This window comes from Vigna angularis, chromosome 9 (genome assembly GCF_016808095.1).
Source record: "Vigna angularis cultivar LongXiaoDou No.4 chromosome 9, ASM1680809v1, whole genome shotgun sequence".
Lineage (NCBI taxonomy): Eukaryota > Viridiplantae > Streptophyta > Magnoliopsida > Fabales > Fabaceae > Vigna > Vigna angularis.
The window spans coordinates 26,107,786-26,128,826 of NC_068978.1; the positions used below are offsets into that span (position 1 = coordinate 26,107,786).

The 21,041-nt window shown below is 35.3% G+C and overlaps 1 protein-coding gene across 4 annotated transcripts in view; it reads left to right on the plus strand.

The window, feature by feature from the left end:
• LOC108347368 (sterol 3-beta-glucosyltransferase UGT80A2) overlaps positions 1-20,812 on the plus strand; it is a 46,364-nt gene extending 25,552 nt beyond the window's left edge. For 2 of the 4 annotated variants that reach the window (XM_017586555.2, XM_017586556.2), the window contains 6 exons: positions 7,032-7,162; positions 11,159-11,261; positions 11,341-11,417; positions 17,777-17,824; positions 17,902-18,051; positions 20,466-20,812. In XM_017586555.2, the coding sequence (XP_017442044.1) occupies positions 7,032-7,162; positions 11,159-11,261; positions 11,341-11,417; positions 17,777-17,824; positions 17,902-18,051; positions 20,466-20,633 (677 nt within the window). In that variant the 3' untranslated portion in view covers positions 20,634-20,812. Of the gene's footprint in view, positions 1-7,031; positions 7,163-11,158; positions 11,262-11,340; positions 11,418-11,718; positions 13,318-17,757; positions 17,825-17,901; positions 18,052-20,465 lie in introns of those variants that run through there. The other 2 variants (XR_008245195.1, XM_052868264.1) reach the window with 2 other exon arrangements.
• The last annotated feature ends 229 nt before the right edge of the window (positions 20,813-21,041 follow it).

Sequence of the window (21,041 nt, forward strand, 5' to 3'; positions counted from 1 at the left end):
GTTGTTTGATGTTTAGTGAGGAAAGAGTGGATGGGGACACTATAATGGATTTGAGGGAGATGGCATGATAGGTTTAGATGATGAGATGGGGATGGAAGGGACAGGGGGACTTAGAGAAGACTAAGGTGGAAACAGTTCAAGATAGTTGAATCTAGTTTCTTTTAACATCTTTAGTTTTGTATGGTTTTCAAGAAGATAAACATTTGTAACCTTTGTGGGAGGTGGAATAGCCAAGGAATGAACACTCATGAGATCTTAATTCAAGCTTATGCGAATGGTATGGATAAGCAGTAGAAAACTGATAGGTTTGATATTGTGTATAAGAGAAGAAAGAAGCAAAACAGTTAAGACAATTATCGTTTTCTATAACTGTAACAAACATTATAAATAGTCTGTTAGGTATGGGGTGGGTTATGCTTTTTTTTTATTAGGTCTTGGTTGGAAGGGAGTGTGGAGAGAGAGTTTCTCGAATAGCTCTGGTTGTCTGATTGTAATCACTTTCTTGTTATTGTTCCTGTTTCTATTCCCTACACTGAAAGACTTGGGGGAGAAACTAAAATTTTATTATTAGTGTTCTCTTAACCCTAATACATCATACTACCCTATTTATAAGGGATAGTATTTCAAACTACAAAGAAAAAAACAAAGGGCTTACTAGAAAAATACATTACATTACAACACTTTCCCTCAAGCTGGAGCATATATAGATCATATGCACCAAGCTTGGAACATATAAATTGAATTCTAGGCCCCCTTAGAGATTTGGTCAGAATGTCTCCGAGTTGTTTATTAGAGTTGATAAACTCAGTAACAAGTTCCTTGGACAACAACTTCTCTCATATAAAATGACAGTCAATTTTTATGTATGTTGTTCTCTCATGAAACACTGGATTGGAGGTAGTATGAAGGGCTACTTGGTTGTCACAATACAGTTTCAGCTGCTCATTTTCACAATTGAATAGCTTTTCGATACTCTTCATCTTCCTTTAGCTTTTGTTTACTTGAGAGAGATGATTTGAGGAGAGGGAATGAATGTATTTGAAGGGATTTAAGAGTAAAATGTGTCTTTTTTTTATGGGGTTTGGAGTTGATTGAGAGTGGATTTGAAAGTAGAGTTTGTGTAAAGTTTGACTAATGTGATAGATAAAAAAAGTGTTTTCATGGATAGAAATTGAAGATTACCAAAATGTCCTTAGTGGTAAAAGTAATATAAAATGATATTTATTAATAACATATTTATTGGTAAAAAATATTTTAAGTAGTAAAAAAGAAATAAAAAAAATAAAAAAATTAAAATAAAATTTTATTTAAGTAAAGTCAAATTATTTTGTTTAAAATTTTAATTTTTTAAGGAACTTCTCTTGGGATAGCCCTGCTTGATCCTTTCTGAATGCTAGGTAAGATATTCAATTATCAGATTGCATTTGTTATCATAAAAGAAGTTGTTGTAATTAGAGGAAATATCTATAGAATCTTCTTAATTAGAGAACATATCTATAGAATTTTCCTAAATAGAAAAAACATGTTTATGATCTTTTAGATTATTTTGTTTACTTATTTCCCTTTCTAGAAGATTAGATTGCTACACATAGAGGTAAGAAGAATGTAATTACTACGAATGAAAATAATAAAATCATTCTGTTTTTCAAGTTGGTATCAGACCTCCTGATCTTGGGAGATCCGTTTTCACTGCAATAGTAGTCACCGCCACTACTGTCCGACCACTGCAGTTGCCGCCGTAGCCGATTAGGGTTGTTGATAGGGCAGAAAGGTGCGCCCAACTCCGGCGATCACAACACCAGAAATCGCTCGGAGAAAGAGCCACCACGCGCCGCCATCGTCGTTGGCGCGTGTAGCCCACACGTCGCCATCGTCGTTGATGCGTGTAGCCCACACGCCTATTTTCAGTGGGACCCACTCGCCGCCGCCGACCTAGACAAGGTTGTTGGAGCCTTCTGAGTCCGTTCCAAGGGTTGGTGACGTCCCATTTGGCCCAGATTTGAGTAGATATGAGATTTCACTTATGCTCCTTTTCATGGTGTAACCCACACGTCGTCGTTGCCTCGGATAAGGTCACCAAAGACACCTGATTGCTTCTACGTGATGTATGAAGTAAAAATCATTTCTTTGGGTCCTATTGATCTACCCAATTTGGTGGGTGCTTGGTTAGATAGTCCGAATTTCCTACAATGGAGCCAGTATATTCGAAGGACTCTCAAGGGACGTTCAAGACTAGATCACATAGATAGAGGAGGACCAGGACCAGACGACACTCATTTTCCAATTTGGGACAATTAAGATTCACTAATTATGACTTGGATGCGGCAGTCCATGATTCCTGAGATAAGTAGAAATTATATGTTCCATTCTTCTGCCAAAGAAATATGGGATGATTTACAGTGTACTTTTTCATTAAGAAAGGATTTTGCTGCATGCTACGACATTGAAAGCAGGATATTTCATACAAAACAAGGCTCCCTTTTCGTATCAGAATATCATGAAATCCTGAATGGATTTTGGATGGAATGAAATCAGAACCAAACAATACAAATGTGTAACACAGATGCTGCCACATTTGCTGAAGTCATGGAAAAAGGAAGAATCTTTAAATTTCTCCATTGCCTAAAATCCGGAGTTCGACCCAACTCGGGTGCAAATTTTAGGAAGAAAAAAATTACCATCCCTATCAGAAGTTTTTTTTATGGTAAGAGGAGAAGAAACTCGGAGAACTATCATGCTTAATGGGGGGACATCCAACACAGGCTCTGCCATGACAACTGGAAAGGGAGTGCATAAAGGAACGAATGTTGGAGGAAAGTCGTTTGAAAAAGGTACTCATGGAGACTATTGTTCATATTGTAAAAGATCTGGACACACCAAGGAAACATGCTTCAAACTGCATGGAAGAAAGAATGTTCTCGAGCGCATGGGAAACAACAAAGGGTCTACTCAAAGATGGGTAAATCATACTACCTCAGAACAGGAAGCCACCAATCTATCTGGTCCTTCACCATCACCAGATCTTGATATGAAAGCTTATAAGGAGGAACTCGAGCGCTTGAAAGCAATAGTTGAATCAATTAGTAAGCTCTCTGGATCATGTACTCTCTCCATAAAAGGTAAGATTTGTCTCAATACAGTTGGTCATGTGTCTCAAGGTATTTGGATACTTGATTCAGGAGCAACTGATCATATGACACCTTTTTGTGTGTCCTTCGATTCATATGATCAAAGAAATAGAGAACAACTTATTACAGTTGCGAATGATCAAGGTATATAATTTTGGACTCATCTATTGTATTAAAGGATGTTTTACATGTTCCTCAATTAGTTAATAGTCTTATCTTTGTGCAAAAACTCACAGGAATTAAATTGGTCAGTAACATTTTTGCCAACTTATTGTGTTTTTCAAGACCTTGCCTCAGAGAAGACGATTTTAACTGCTAGGGGAAGAGTGGGTTATATCTTTTGGAGTTTGATTATCAAAGCAACACAAAAATCATGAGTCAACAAACTAAATTTGAGATGTGGGCAAATTCCCAAATTTGGTTACATCATCAAAGGCTTGGTCATCCTTCATTTAGTCGTATCAAGTCCTTGTTTTCCCATTTGTTTACCAAGGAGTCTGTTGAGTCTTTTAATTGTGATATTTGTCAATTGTGAAAACACCATCGTGCATCTTATCCTATTAGTAATAAAAAGAGTACTTTTCCATTTGATTCATTTCACTCTGATGTTTGGGGTCCTGTCATAGAATCTATTTTCGGAGCCAAATGGTTCGTTACCTTTATTGACAATTGTATCCGTGTCACATGGACATACCTTAAGAAAAATATATTAGAAGTTTTTTAAATTTTTGTTAATTTTTTCCGTCTTGTCCAAATTCAATTTGGAAAAAATATCAAAAGAATCAGGTATGATAATGGTACTTAATATGTGAATCATGAATTTCTGAATTTTTTGTCTCATAAAGGTATTGTTCATGAACTAACCTGTTTAAACACCCCTCAATAAAATGGGGTTACAGAAAGAAAGAATCGTCATCTTGTTGAAGTAACTAAAGCTCTTCTTTTTCAATTGTCTGTTCCAAAAAATTACTGGGGAGAAGCTGTGTTAACTGCCACATATCTCATCAATAGGTTACCCGCTCGTATCTTAAATGGCATTAGTCCTATAGAGTCTCTATTGTCTTTTTTTCCTTCTTCCCTTATAATGAGTCTACCTAGTCGAGTCTTTGGATGTGGTAAATTAGATCCCAGAGCTCTTAAATGTGTCTTTGTTGGGTATCCTTCTAATAAAAAAGGGTAGAAATGTTATCATCCTCAGAGTCGTCATGTCTTTATCACCATGGATGTCACCTTTCATGAAAGACAATCCTTTTTTGTCAGTTCACCACTTCAAGGGGAGAAAGCACTTTAAGTGGATGAACTCTCCTTTTTGTCATTACCATGTTTGTCTTTGCAGGATGTCCAAAATCTGAGTAATGAAGTTACCATAGTCCATAGTGAGGAAGAAGAGGATGAACACAATTTTTTTTGCAAAAAATATGAAAGAAGAAAACAACCCACTCTGACTCTTGAGCAAGAAAAATTGTCTAATCCGAAGGTGAGGATCCCTGAAGATATCAGTGAGGAGGAGGTAAGTATTACTGAGGATTTACCCATTGCATTGAGAAAGGAAAGAAAATCATGTGCTAAATATCCTATTTCAGTATGTTTGCACTAACAATTTCTCTGATAAGCATAGTAGCTTTATTGCTGTTGTTGATGCGACAAAAAATCCTACCTCAATCCAGGAGGCCATGAAACTTGAACATTGGAAGCAAGCCATGAAAGAAGAGATGAATGCATTAGAAAGAAATTCCACTTGGGAGATTGTTGATAAGCCAAGAAACAAGAAGGCAGTAGGGTGTAGATGGATATTCACAGTGAAACATAAGGCATATGAGACAATAGATAGATATAAAGCTAGATTGGTGGCAAAAGGATATACCCAAACTTATGAGATTGACTATGAAAAGACATTTGCCGTACTGGCAAAGATGAATACAATTTGAGTTGTTCTCGTGTTGGCTGCTCATTTTGGATGGGACTTACACCAGTTGGATGTAAAGAATGCCTTCCTTCATGGAAATCTAGAAGAGGAAGTGTACATGGAGATTCCCCCAGGTTTTGAAGTGAAAAAGGAAAAAAACAAGGTATGTCTCCTAAAGAACGCATTGTATTGTCTTAAGCAATCCCCTAGAGCATGGTTTGGAAGATTTACAAAAGCAATGGTTTCCTTGGGATATAGACAAAGCCAAGGAGATCATACTCTATTCATAAAGCACTCTTCTACAGATAAACTCACTCTATTCCTTGTCTATGTGGATGATATGATTATTGCAGGAGATGATGAAACAGAAAAATTGGCGTTAAAAGAAAAATTGGCAGCCCAATTTGAAATGAAAGATCTAGGAAAACTCAAATATTTTCTTGGAATAGAGGTTGCTTACTCCATTAACGAAATTTTCATCTCCCAAAGGAAATATGTACTTGATCTCCTCAAAGAAACATGAAAACTGGGATGTAGAACCTTAACTGTTCCTATAGAACAAAATCACAGAATTACAGAATTAGAAGTGAGGAAAGTGCTCCTGTAGAGAAGGGCCAATATTAAAGATTGGTAGGAAAATTGATTTATCTATCACAAAGAATATTAGAACAAAGGTTTTTTTGCCTTCAGTATCCAATCAACTCACCCGCCTATGAGCTTTCTGTACTTTATAAAGAATATTTGCCTTCTCTAAGACGTTATTATGTAATGCCATACAAATATCATTTCGGGTAAGATTTATTTCGTTTCTATATCTTTATTTATCTTTATTATTAAAATAAATTCACGTATATTTTATAATAGAAGTGTTAGCTAGATCTAGTAAGTTCGACTCTTTTGGAAACTAGGTTGGTGCTTCTCGGAGTTGGGCTGCTGTTTCTCCGGCACATCTGATAACAGTAACAGAATATTTAGAACCGTAAGGAGCAATAGTATGAGAAGGATCCGAAATACAAAAATGAACTAAAGAAAAAGGAGACGAAACGCTTTAAATAGTCTATTAGAAAAAAGGAAGACAAATATGTTTTTCTAGCTAACATGCTTAAAACTCAAATAATACAAATTTTTAAACTTTGGTACCATCTTTTGCAAATTTGTCAACCCGAGATGTGCTAGTTTTGCATGAATAATCACTAGAGGGATCACAGATGGACATGTCAATTGTGATCAAGAGAGATGGTGAAGTCCATGACTCATCTGACACCAATCGTCTTGCCTAATGTCTAATCTTCCTAGGTAACATTATTTTTAGTGAATTTGAAGATAATGTCATAGGATTGGGTCAAACTAGAAAATGGAAAGTTATGGGCATAAAGAACAAAGTCAGAAGTAAGAGATGAGAGGGGTTAGGTAGTGCCAATTCCACAAGTTTACGTTTTTGACTAATGGTAGGTCACCTTTTGGGCATTATTGAATTGCCATCATGTGCTGGTGGGAGTTGAGGAGATGGGAGAGATGACATGCATGAGGGCACACAGATGGGTGTTCGTTTTGATGATTATGTGATATGATAGATCATTTCAGGGTGATCCCAAAATCTCGTTAGAAAAGTCTTGGTGACGATGCTAGGATAGTGCATGAGAACATGGTAGAAAATTTTCGTAAAAAATCAAGGAACATTGAAGTAAAACCACGTTTTTTTTATACATCAAAGGTATTGTATTTGTATTTATGAAAACATAATGAATACAGTAAATAGAATAGATGTCATACTTTCTCATAATAAAGCTATGTTACTGAATAAACACAGGTGTTTCTAGTAACACATACAATGTAGACATTCCTAATTATAAAAGATATGCACCTTATTTCTACAATTATAACAAAATAATTTTATTTTCTGATAAATCATTAGTCTCATGGATAAAAAGTTTTTAATATAAACAGATATGTTGTCTGATTCTTGGTTTAAGAATCTAATTTGTTTCGCTTTACAGATTGGGGACCAAAAATTGATGTAGTAGGATTTTGCTTTCTTGATCTTGCATCAAACTATGAACCACCCGAGTCCCTTGTAAAATGGCTTGGAGATGGTGATAAACCTATTTACATTGGATTTGGTAGCCTGGTGAGTTTTTCTCCTTTCATTTTATAGTTATCTTTTCATACATTATTTTTGAAAGCTAAACCTAATTGTTCGAACTTGGCTTTGACATAATTGAATCTTTGTTGATTTGAAAGTCATTGCTTGAAAAGTGGTGTTTATAATTTCTAAAAGATTTATCATTCCCAAATGTGAAATCCAAATTATCTCCGTTCAATATGCATTCCTTTACTCAAAGTTGATACAAGCGTCCTTAATGTTCCTTTCGAAAGAGAATTGGACACGCTCAAAATAAATGCTTCCTCTTACATGGTTTTGTCTAGCAAGACAACAAACATCTTTCAGTCTAATAAGGTTGAACCACATTGAATGATAAAGCCATTATAGTTGCATAAGACTCTATTCAAAACTAATTTTCCCCTAAAATATAATATAGAGGCAACCTTGGGTATCAATCCTAGGTAATCACAATATGAAGATGCAAATGCTTGTAAACCACTTGTGTTGGAAAAATTAAACTAACTCTACACATAAACTCCAAAAACTACTAAGCAATGCAAGACTATGGCTAGAAACTACACAATTTAGCTTAAAATGCTTATACAATGAATGGAATGATGGAATTGATGCTTAAAATGTACTATTGGACCCTAATCTACAAAAGCTAACACTTACAATCAACTATCAAACACTGGAAACAGAGATACAAAAACAGTTTGATAAAGTGGTGGGGACTGACATAAAAGGATTGTCTTTCATAAAAGTGACATCAATGGTGATAAAGATGCTACGACTTGTAGGATGCTAACATTTGTACCCTTTTTTATTAGAAGGGTACCAATAAAGACACATTTAAGAGCTTTGGGATCTAATTTATACGGTTAGGATGATGAGAGTGAACAAAAATAATACATCGAAAGACTTGACTAGGTAGCCTCGATATTAGGGGGGAAGATGGAACAAAAGACAATAAAGACTCTATTGGAAAACAATGCCATTTAAGATACAGGTGGGTAACCTGTTGATGAGATATGTGGCAGTTAACATAGCTTCTTTATAGTAATTTTTTGGAACAGACATTTGAAAAATGAGAGCTCTAATTGCTTCAAGAAGATGATGATTCTTTCTTTCTACAACCCCGTTTTGTTGAGGGGTGTTTACATATGTTAGTTCATGACCAATACCATTACGAGATAAAAAATTGAAAAATTCTGATTCACATATTTAGTACCATTATTAGACCTGATTCTTTTGATATTTTTTCCAAATTGAGAAATTCATGGTTCAAATATTTGGTACTCATTTATTCTACCATTTCTTTGAAGCGCTCGAGTTCCTCCTTATAAGCTTTCATATTAGGAACTTGTGGTTGTGAAGTACTATATTGATTGGTGGCTTCCTGTTCTGAGGTAGTATGATTTACCCATCTTTGAGCATACCCTTTGTTGTTTCCCATGCGCTCAAGGACATTATTTCTCACATGGTGTTTGAAGTTTGTTTCCTTGGTATATCCAAATCATCTACTGTATAAACAATAGTCTCCACGATTACCTTTTTCAAACGACTTTCCTCCGACATTTGTTCCTTTGTGTACTCTCTTTTCGATTATCATGGCAATGCCTGTGTTGGAGATACCCCATCATGCATGACAACTCTTCGAGTTTCTTCCCTTTTTACCATAAAAAATACTTCCGAAAGGGATGGTAATTCTTTTCTTCCTAAGATTTGTACATGGATTGGGTTGTACTCATGATTTAGGCTGGAGGTCCAAAGGTTTTGTGCTGGACTACTCCCAAATGGTGATACTTAATACTGTATCACAAGAACTACGGGCTAAACAAACTAGACTCGGGCCCAAGGAGAAAGTGACCAATAACGATTGAAGAAAAAAGTGACGAAGTGGCGTCAAGAGCGGTCTGCTGACTTTGAAATCAGGAACCAAGGACGTATATGGACTCAACATGATTCGATGAGTTAAATAATGATGAATAAGAGATCTGAAGGACTTAGGGTTCCAAAACAATCAAAGGAGAAAACCCTAGGTCTGAGTTACAATCACCAAAACTAAGAAACAAGGACCAAAATGCACTCAGGAGGCTCCGACGAGACAAATGGTAGTGTCACAGTGTAATTTCGACACCAGAAAGGTGGCGCGTGACAAACATACGCTGGAAGCTGATTGTAGAGAAGTTGTGCGTGACGTTGCATGTGTAGGAGAATGAGGCAACGACAACCAAGGATGGGTCACGTTCCTCGATGCGCACAAAACCCCTAACTTCGCCAGAGAAAACAAGATGGTAGCGGCGACGGAGGTTGAACAGATGTGGCGCACGTGGCGGTGCTTGGATGAGAACTAGCCCTTGACACAGGCAGGGTTGACCATGGCTTAAGGAGGCAATCCAGATCTATTGGTCGCCAGACTAAACTGTGGCGGTGGTCGGTGGCGGGCATTAGCGAACGATGTCGGAATGACAGGAAACAGAGGTTGATGGTGACAAACTTATGTGGAAAGCTCCTCACAGTGGAAAAATAGTGCCAACGGTAAATGACACCAGACAACGACAAACGGCACCAGAGAACGACAAACAGTGCCTGACAGCGACAAACAGTGCCGGACAATTGCGGACAACAACTAGGATTTGGAGACTAGATAGAAACCAGAACAGGATTGCTCATTGAGGTATTTAAAAAAAGATGAAATTTTTAAGGCCGCCGGTGGCAGCGGCCACGGGCCACCGGCAGCAAAGGCAGAAAAGATTCAGACAACCTGCTCTGATACCAACTTGAGAATTAAACTGTAAAATAATTCTAAAGGGCTTGATTGATCCCTCTCATAATCTTCTATTTATAAAAATAAATTGACACAATATAATCATGATAAATAGGGTAACCTAGACACAATATAATCATGATAAATAGGGTAACCCTAGACACAATATAATCATGATAAATAGGGTAACCCTAGACCCAATATAATCATGATAAATAGGGTAAATATTCTAACAGAGAAATTTAAAGATTCTTCCCCTTTCCACAACTTGAGCATGTAGGACAACATTTGTTTTACACATCATTATTGTTTGGTATTGATCTAATTCAATCCAATGTTCATTTAGGATTCCTTGATATTCTTATACGGAAAGAGAATCCTGTTTTGTATTAAATATCCTGCTTTCAATGTCACAGCATGCAGAAAAATCCTTTTTTAATGAAAACGTACTCTATTAAATATAGAATAGATATTATGTTTTTTTTTTGTAAGTTTGTCTTTTAATAGTTTTATCGTGAGGATATCTTAACCTCGTTTCTATGTTTTTCTTTGTTATAATTTTGTATCATTAAAGATTGTAAAAATAAATAGGGAAAGTTAGAAATATTGTAGGGCGATTATTGTATAGGAATTCTTAATGATTGTATCCTTGTGTAATTAATTGTTATTATGCATAAAGCTGAATGTGTGGTGGATTAACTCACAATTCAAAAATCTGTTACATTACATCTTTTTATTATTTTATTGAGGAGGATATCTTTTAATAGATTTCTCGAAGCAAGAAATCCAGCACTCACGCAAAAACACTCTCTCTCACACATACAGCAACACTGAAAACAATCTGTATATTATTCTTGAAGACAAAGAATACAATGTATACAGACCAAACACTTCCAAGGGAACACTTTCCCTTCACACAGGATGCAATGGTCCTGTCTCAGATACTACAAAGCAAAAACATGTCTGTCCCTAGACACCCCGGCCCCCTTATCAAGCTAACCTTCCTGACAGCCAACTTCTAACCACCCAACTTCTAACCACCCAACGGTCCCAACAGACCTCCTAAATCTCCTAACAGCCGATCAGCCTATAACATCTTATTTCATTTAATTTCTCTTCCTCCTTTCATACACTCTTAAAGTCCTATCATCTTATCCTGACTTTTATCCTTCTCCTTTATTAAATTTATTTTTCTTAAGAACAAGAATAATGTTTTTAATGTTATTTCTACTCTCTCATTTTTCCGGCAGCCTGTTCAAGAACCAAAAAAGATGACAGAAATAATTGTAGATGCACTGGAGACCACTGGACAGAGAGGCATAATCAATAAAGGATGGGGAGGACTTGGGAATTGTAAGAATATTTCTATTTTTTGTTTTCTTGATGGAATAGTATTAGTTTTACGTTTTTTTCAACATGTTTTTCTTCCCAGTGACAGAACCAAAGGACTCAATATACTTATTGGATAGTGTCCCTCATGATTGGCTTTTCTTGCATTGCAAGGCAGTGGTAAGACTACTATACTATCTAGTTATTCTTAGGGGATGTTTGGTACCAGGGAAATTTTTTCATACCCGAAAATTATGATTCTTGGTGAATCATGAACAGTGTGAATTGTGATTCTTAGGGCTGACTAAATTTTGTTTGTTTTCTTAAAAATAGTTTTGGAAATATTTGTATGACCTTTTTAAAGATTAAAGAGTAATATGCTATTTTTACTAAAATCCTTACTTTGTCGTACATTAAATTCTTTAGAGTTACCTGTTTTTTTTTCTCTATAAAACTTTTATTTTGAGGATGCATTTTGCAGGAAAAGTGGCTAGACCATTCTTAAGAATGTTAATTTTAAAAAAAGTAAATTAAACATGCGAAACATACTTTTCCAAATTTAAATTCTCGAGAAACTAAATATTTCCTTTCGATTATACTTTTCCTTAGTCGATCCATTATAGTAGTACAAGTCACATTGAATTATTAGAATAAAAGATCATATGTCTATTGAACTTTCAAACTCTTTAAGTCGGTCGAAGTCATAATTTGTTGGATAATCGTGGCCTTGCAGCTGATGTTTGCTGTTTCACAAATCTGGAAAGTCTGTTCGGTACAAAGCTTACATAATCATGTTTCAGTGTTTCTAGGCAGCATCATTTGTATATTGAATGAATCTTTAATTTCCATTCATATGCATCTTTTTCAGCATACTTAATCTAGTATTTTTGTTTATTGAAATTTTTTACGTAGTAGCATGTCTTATAGTACTACAATTTCTTTCACGACATGAAGATGAAAACAATGTTGTGTAAGTAACTTGAGGGAACCTTTTAAAGTATTGAACCATGAAGACCAACACCTAACCAGAAAGTTTTTCGATTCATGTTACCCCTATCATTCAAAGAATCAAGATCATCCAAACCTTGCCCTTGCCCTTTCATTCATATCAAGAAATTACCATATAAAAATTTTGCTCTTTCATTACCAAGTTCTATTTCTTGATGTGGAGAAACTTAGTTACAATCTTCACTTAGCCATTGATTACTATAATACCTATAATAAAAAATTCTGTTACTCATTTTTATCGAACATTGTGTAATCCTAGAAAAATGCATAAATAAAAATATTATCGAGTTATGAGCTAGACAATGAAGAACTGTGCTATTCTTTTCTTTGTCCATCCATCAATTGATATGGAATTAACCACTTCATAACATGTTGAGCTTCCTTTCTCTCTCAGTCATATGTGACCCTTTTCACCTTTTCTATCATTGAACCCCACATTTCATTCACTAGGTTAAGAGAATAAACTTTCTTATTGTCTTGTAGAAACATCATTGATTGGGGTAGTTGAAAGAAAGTACGTAATCCACCTTATCCCACCAATTGTCATCTAATAAAGTATCCTTTACAATTTGTGTTTCCAACATCTTCCTTGTAAGAAGACCATTGATCACTAATCATCATCTTTTGCAGTCCTCTTTTCAATTGCATAAATCTTTTGAGCATTACAGTAGTGAAGGTAAATCTTGTTGGAGCAAGGAAAGCAATTCAATGAGTTAAAAATGGACAATCTCATTGACTGACTCAAGATGAAAATTTTAATAATTGCATCTTCCACGGTTTGGGTAATCCAAAAACAGTCTTGGTAAACAACAGTACTTGTCTGAATTCTCAGCTGCATATGTATTCTTTAAAGCAAGATTTAGTGTATGAAGAGCACACAGAGTCCAATAAATAGATAGAAAGCAATTATTTAAAGCTTTTGTTTTACTAACAATTGCATTATTAGTTACATCATTTGATGGCCTAATTCCTAATTACCTTCGACATATGCTTGACCGTGAAATCTTTGTTTAGTTTCTTGCTGATGGGTTTGATTTGGTGCCCCATCTTCTTTTTGATAATATATTACAAATGTTGCAAATTATTAAATATAGAAAAACTAAGTATAGGATTAATCTCCCTTGTGTCTAAAACTCACATAGAGTAATATATTTATAATGAAGAATGATACATAAATATGTTAAATTGAAGATATTGTTAAAAACAATATCAACAATATCTACCAATATCAAACAATAGCAAAAGTGTATGTTTCCCTAATTAACATAAAATGAAATATATTTAATACTCCCCCTCAAGTTCGTGCATATAAATCATATGTACCAAACTTGTTACAAATATAATCAATTCCTAAGACCTAGTGAAAACATTTGCTAACTGATCATTTGAGTTAAAGAACTCTGACTTGATGTCTCTAGATACAATCTTTTCTCGAATGAAATGACAATCAATCTCAATGTGTTTGGTCCTTTCGTGAAAGACAAGATTAGTATTGATATGAAAAGCAGTTTGATTGTCACATATAAGTTTCATTTGAGTGACATCTCCAAATTGTATCTCTTTAAGCAATTGGTTAAGCCAAACAAGTTCACAAGTAGCTGAGGCCACAGTTCTATATTCTGCTTCTACACTACATCTTTCCACAACCCTTTGTTCTTCCAAGAAATTAAGTTATCACCAATGGATATACAATACCCGGAGGTAGATATTCTATCAAAAGGAGATTCTACCCAATCAGCATCTGAATAGGAAACAACTTTTGTATGGTTTTGGAACTATATAACAAACCTTTTCTAGGAGATCCTTTAATTTACTTTGGTACATTCCAATGATCTTCACATGGGGAATTGAGAAATTGACTCACCACACTGATTGCAAAAGAAATGTTAGGATGAGTAACTGACTGCAAAGGTTTCTTGCTCTTCCAAGAAATTAAGTTATCACCAATGGGTATACAATACCTAGAGGTAAATATTCTATCAGAAGTAGATTCTGCCCAATCAACATCTGAATAGGAAACAACTTTTGTATGGTTATTGGAACTATATAACAAACATTTTCTAGGAGATCCTTTAATTTACTTTAATATACGAATGACTACATTCCAATGATCTTCACATGGGGAATGGAGAAATTAACTCACCACATTGATTGCAAAGGAAATGTCAAGACAAGTAACTGACTGCTAAGGTTTCTTACTATTCTAAGAAATTAAGTTACCACCAATGGTGACACAATACCCGAGGGTAGATATTCTATCAGAAGGTGATCCTACCCAATTAGTATATGAATAGTAAGTACTTGGCCCAAAATACAGGGCCCAAGTTAAATCCTACACTACTTGTCCATAATACAAAGCCTAAATAAATCCTAGACTACTTGGCTAAAAATAGAAGACCCAAATTATTCCTACTTTACTAGAAGCTCCTTGATGGCCCAAGATGGCCCAAGAAAGAGAGAGACTAGGCTCATCTTCCATAGATACTTCAACTCTTCTTGAAAGTACTTGGACATGGCTAGAGGGTATGTCATCATCCCCTCCCTCTTGAAAATGATTTGTCCTCAAATCTTCAAGTTGGCTTATGGCAACATCCTCTTCTTTTTGGAGATGTTTGTCTTTTCTTCCCCTACGGTCAAATACCCTTCTACTTATAACACAAGATAGTACAAGGGTTAGTACAATAAGTATATGAAGAATGTAGCTGCCAAGGATTTTACACCTTTGATCAAATGAGTGATCAAGGACGTGGTTTTTGAGAGCATTTTCTTTGAAGCTCTTGTTTGCCTTGTGTTGAATGTATGTGTGTTTGAACTGACTTCTCATTCCTCTTTTGTTTTTCCTCACAAGTCTTTGATCCTTAGATTAATGACTCTTTTGTTGGGGCACTCTTTAGACTTGTGTTTTTTCTTGACACTTGGAACATTTATTGTTAGAAGAGTCTTTATTTTTCTTTTTATCTTTTTCTTTTTCTATTTTCTTTCTTATTTGTTTTTTTATCCTTTTCCACTTGAGAAGGTGTGAGAGGATGAAGTACAAACTTTCTTTTATTATGAGTGATGGTTATTTCATTGGTATAGCCATTATGTATGAATTATTTATCAAATAACCAAAACCTTCCTAACAAAGTATGGCAAGCATCCATAAGTACTATGTCACACAGCACACTATCCTTATAATTACCTATGGATAACTTAACCATTACTTGTTGATTAACTATCATTGACTCATCATCATTAATCCATTGAAGTTGGTAAGGTTGAGGATTGGGTAAGATAGGTAATGCTAATTTCTCAACCAACCTAGGGCTACAACAATTGCAATACGATCCACTATCCACAATAAGAAAACATGTATTTTCTAAAACTTTTCAACTTGTATGAAAGATGTTCTCTTTTTGTATTAGTTCTTGAGAACTAGGTTGATTGTGAAGAGCTCTTCTTATCATAATAAGTTCTCCTTTGCAAGGATGGACATCTTTCTTGATTCTGCCCCTCTCCTCACTCTCACTATCACTATCCTCATCTTGGCTACTAAATACATTATTACCCCTTAAGATCATGGTCCTTTTGGTGGGGCATTGTGATGAAATCTGACCTCTACCAAGACACTTGAAACATTTAATTTCACTAGTGCGAGTGTGAGATGATGTTCCCACCCTTGGTCTTTCTTTTTCCCTTACTTCTCTCTTTTCTTTTCCTAGATTCCTAGAGGGTTCTTCTTCTTCAACTTGTTTACCCTCCCTCTTGTAGTCTTTCTTATTACTAGAGTTAGAGTGGAGAGTTTTCAAACCTTTTCTCAAGAGTTGTTGCTCTACCTTTATGCAAATTTGTACCAAATCATTTAAGTCCCGGTAGGACAACAATTCCACTTTATCTCAAATTTCAAGATTGAAACCACTAAGAAACCTAGAGATAGTTGTCTCTTCCTGCTCTCTAATTCCCGCCCTCATCATATAATTCTTTGCCTATACTCTTCAACACTTTGACCCCTTGGTCAATCCTATGTCATGGACGTCCACTTGGGTCAACATTGGGCCTCGACCTTTGATGACTGAAGTGGTCTAAAAACCCTTCACTACTTGGCGCAAAATACAAGGCCCAAATTAAATCCTACACTACTTGGTCCATAATACAAAGCCCAAATAAATCTTAGATTACTTGGTCCAAAATACAAGGCCCAAATTATTCCTACTCTACTAGAAGCTCCATGATGGCCCAATAGAGATAGACTAGGCCCATCTTCCATAGATGACTTCAACTCTTCTTGAAAGTGCTTGGCCATGGCTAGGGGGTATGCCATCACTTAAGCTAGGCACAAATATTGCCCAACAACTTAAGCAAGATTGTTCAAAAACCTACACTACTTGGCCCTTATTACAAGGGCTAAAAAGAAATCCTACACTACTTGACCCTTAATACAAGATCTAAATACTCCTAATCTATTACAGGTGCTACATGATGGCCTAAGAGAAAGAGTTTTGCTTCACCTTGCATAGATACTCTAGATCTTCTTGAATGTGCTTGGGCTTAAAGTCCATTTCTAGTCAATGTGGGGTTAAGGTAGGCTTAAAGTCCATTTCTTAACAAAGTATCAGAGTCATTGTTAGAGCCTATCCTATCCATTAATGTCTAGTCCCACGCACGAAATGTATATACTTTGGCATGATGGGGTGTGTTGGAAGTCCCACATCGACTAGAGATAAGTCCAATTTGGAGTATATAAGTGGGTGCAACTGTCACCTTACAAGTCGGTTTTGTGAGGTTGAGTTAAGCTTAAAGTCTATTTCTAAACATAAAGAAACAAAAAATAAAACATAAAAGATAAGATATCCAACACTCCCCCTCAGGCTGGTGCATATAAATTGCAAACTGATCACCCGAGTTAACGAACTAAGTCTTGATTTTTCTAGATACAATCTTCTCTCGAATGAAATAACAGTCAATCTCAATGTGTTTGGTCCTCTCATGAAAGGCAAGATTAGAACAATATTAAAAGTAGCCTGATTGTCACATATAAGTATCTTTTGAGTGAAATCTCCAAATTGTAACTCTCAGCAATTGCTTAAGCCAAACGAGTTCACAAGTGGTTGAGGCCATCACTCTATGTTCTGCTTCTGCACTAGATCTTGTCACAACACTTTGTTTCTGGCTCTTCTAAGAGATCAAGTTACCACTAACGGAGACACAATATCGGGAAATAGATCTTCTTTCAGAAGGAGTTCTGACCAATCAGCATCTGAGTAACAAACAACTCTTATGTTCTTGATACTTGATTGGGATGCCAACCTAGTTATGATTGCAGTTAGTACAATGATACACTAGCATTCTTGCTTTTTATAAAATATAGGACTTGTTGAGTGATTCTTAACTCGAGTAATTCACTGAATTCCAAAACTTGAGAGAAATGTAACTATTTTAGGGCTGCGTGCATGTAGAAGAGTCAGGTTACATTAGTATATTTACGAATGAAATCTTATGTCAATTATCTATTTGCAAGTTTTTATTCTTGTAGTTTTACCCATTTTTTGCAGGTTCATCACGGGGGTGCTGGAACAACAGCTGCAGGGCTCAAAGCTGCCGTAAGAAATTTGTTGTTTTATTTGTAATATTATCATGTCTTCTGATAATGTTTTTAATATGGATACTTTTGTGATAGTGCCCAACAACGATAGTTCCCTTTTTTGGCGATCAACCATTTTGGGGTGAAAGAGTACATGCTAGAGGAGTTGGTCCTCCACCTATCCCAGTTGATGAGTTTTCGCTTCCAAAGTTGGTTGGTGCAATAGAATTTATGCTAGATCCTAAGGTAAATATAAGTTTCATGGAATAAAAAAATTGTATGCAAAAATTTTACTGATAACTTTTATAAAAGTAAATATTGAAGCTAAACTCATAAAGCAAATATAAAAATATAGTTTGCGTATAATAATATGTGAATTGCTCTCCTAATGTCTATCTCGAGAAATACTCAAAATTGATATCTTACTTGAATAACTTTTGGACCTCTAGAAAGAGTTTAAAATTGTAATATACATTGGAGTTTAGTGTAGATTATCTTCTGTTTTTATTTTCTATTATGTTTGTGTATATATTGTGGGAAGGATTTCTGTATTTAGGAAAGCTTTTTGTGTTATAGAATATCGAATTGATATGCCCTAGATTTAGGATAATTTTTTCCTCTTTTTCTTGTTCTTTGTACCTCAATACATGTCCCATTTGGTGCTTTTTATGAAGCCAATAATATCCAGATATTCAGCTATGCTCTTTGTTTTCAAGTTGGTATTTACACATGCCATAAATGTGTTTCTTAGTCCCACCACACGTCAAAAGGAGTATTTAGGCTATAGTGTTTCCCCATTGCTTTTGCACGTGTTTTTCCTTTCTTCTATGTTGTGGGATGGGAGTCCTTTTCACGAGTATTTCCTATTCCTTGTCCTACTTCTATGTTTTTAGTTTGTCTTCCATTGGAGTCACTAGGTCCGTGTCTTCTTTCGACCTTTCATGCAAACTCTTTCTAGAGGTCCTAGTCTTCTTTTACTTTTCCTAGAAAGTGTATTTTATGTCTAATTCAACTTCAAAACCGACTTATAAAGTTAAGTTTGCATGTTATAATTTAATCATATTTCTAGTAACTATGGGATCTCCAACACTTAAAGTTTGAATTTTGTGCCAAATGATATGCACCATACGGAAAGTAAAGGTAACCAGTGTTCTTCTGTAGCCTATTGTACTAGTTTTGACCCCATTGACTCTACATATGATTTTTCCATTGTTGTTTGTAAAGTTGTTTATTTTTATTTTTGATCCCTAGTTCAATCTATAATTTCTTTAGTTATCACCAGCTGCCTCTCCTATCCAATGTTTTGTCACTATACCTATATCTCTCCATTGGAAGCACTTATTGGTGACTATTAAAATCTTGGGAGGATGGAAACATTGGTTAAAACTATATGTTTCCAAGGCAACACATGCGCTTTATTCATATTAAGAAAAAAGAATTAATACAATAAATAGAGGAGATTGGATATCCTCTGATAAAAAATGAGTAGATAAAAAAGTTACTAATAATATATATAATCTCGATTTTTGTGATTATATTGGATCATCTCCTTATTTATATAACTTAAACAATATTTCTGATTATATAGGATTAGCTTCTTATTTCTGTAACTATAAAACATTTTTCTTCAAGATGGAGCATATAGGTTTGTATCTGCTGAGTTTTCTACAAGTATAATTAATCATTGATCCCCTTAGTGACTTGGTGAATATATCAGCCAATTGTTTATTAGAGTTGACAAATGCATTGGTGATGTCTCCAAACTCCATTTTTTCTCTCATAAAATTACAATCCACGTCAATATGTTGAGTCTTCTCATTAAAGATAGGATTAAAGGCAAATATGCTTGGGTGTCTCCCACAATGTGCTTTTGGGAGTTATTACAATGAACAGTTGTATGATATGGAACAAAAGTAAAGTAATTGACGTCAACATACACAAAATACCTATGAAGATAAGGAAAGAGAAACATCGATACCTTTTTTAGAGCAATGATTTCTCATGAAGACACATTTGAATGACTAAGGAGAAAGTTTTTCTCAACCAGCTGAGGTTGTGTAAAACATGTGGTACCAAAAACATGGAGGAAGACCGGTATAGAGGGGGGAACAAGGAAATAGGTTTTGAGTGAAGTGTAAATAGTGGATTTAACAACACTTCAGCTTCAGCATCAATATTTATGCATTGTTCAAAATGTTCTGTAGGAACAAATTCAACATATAACAATTCAGTCCTCTCTTCGTCCGTTCATTGTGAGTGATAAGTACCATGCATCCATGCCAAATCTCCTGCACCCCCTGCATTGCTAACTGATCTGCTGGAAGCCACTGTAAGTGTCCGTGCACACGCTCTCTTTCGTCATGTGACTCACACGCGCAACATATCTGGGTGTGAGTGCCTCAAAGAAAACTTGGGACCAGAATACATCTCTAGTTTATGTCAAACCCCGTTTTATGCTTAACTTATTTGTTTTGTATTTGTCGGAATGGGTAATTGGGAGGTATATGTCTTGACTATGCCATTTTAAAGTTAGGCTGCAAATGAGGAAAACTTTAATTTTTTACGTTTTCTGCCAAGCAATGCAAACCTAGTGGAATTTTTTTTACTTGGGTGCGTTATAGCTGAAAGATAACCATTACATTTGCTTAATATTATTCCAGGTAAAGGAACGTGCAATTGAACTTGCTAAGGCCATGGAAAATGAGGATGGAGTGACGGGAGCTGTGAAAGCATTTTTTAAGCAGCTTCCTCAAAAAAAATCAGACGCTGATGCAGAACCGCAGCCATCTAGTTTTTTTTCTTTAAGAAGATGTTTTGGTTGTTCTTGATTTGAATGCAGTTGATCAAGGCCAACCTTTTTTTTTAAGTGAATAACAAATATTCACTGCATTTATGAGATTTGCTCGACTTGTCACCCTGTCAGGTGATTGTATAATTCTGTGCATGCTTCTATTCTCATTGGTTAAGTTGAGTTTCAATATGTAAGTAAATTTTCTGTAGCTTTTAATTGATGTTATGTGCTCGGAATGTGTTTGTGTTCTGTATCAGTCTTTTGCACTTGAAATGATATGTTTGTCAATATGGCCGTAACCAAATGTTTAGAATAAATCCTAAACCCAGCATTTTAAAATATTTGCAAAATATTATTTATTTGACAAGAATCTATTCTGAAAAAGATTTTTTTGTTAGTAGACCTAATTGCAACACAAATGTTAAGAAGACTTTTACACTGTTGA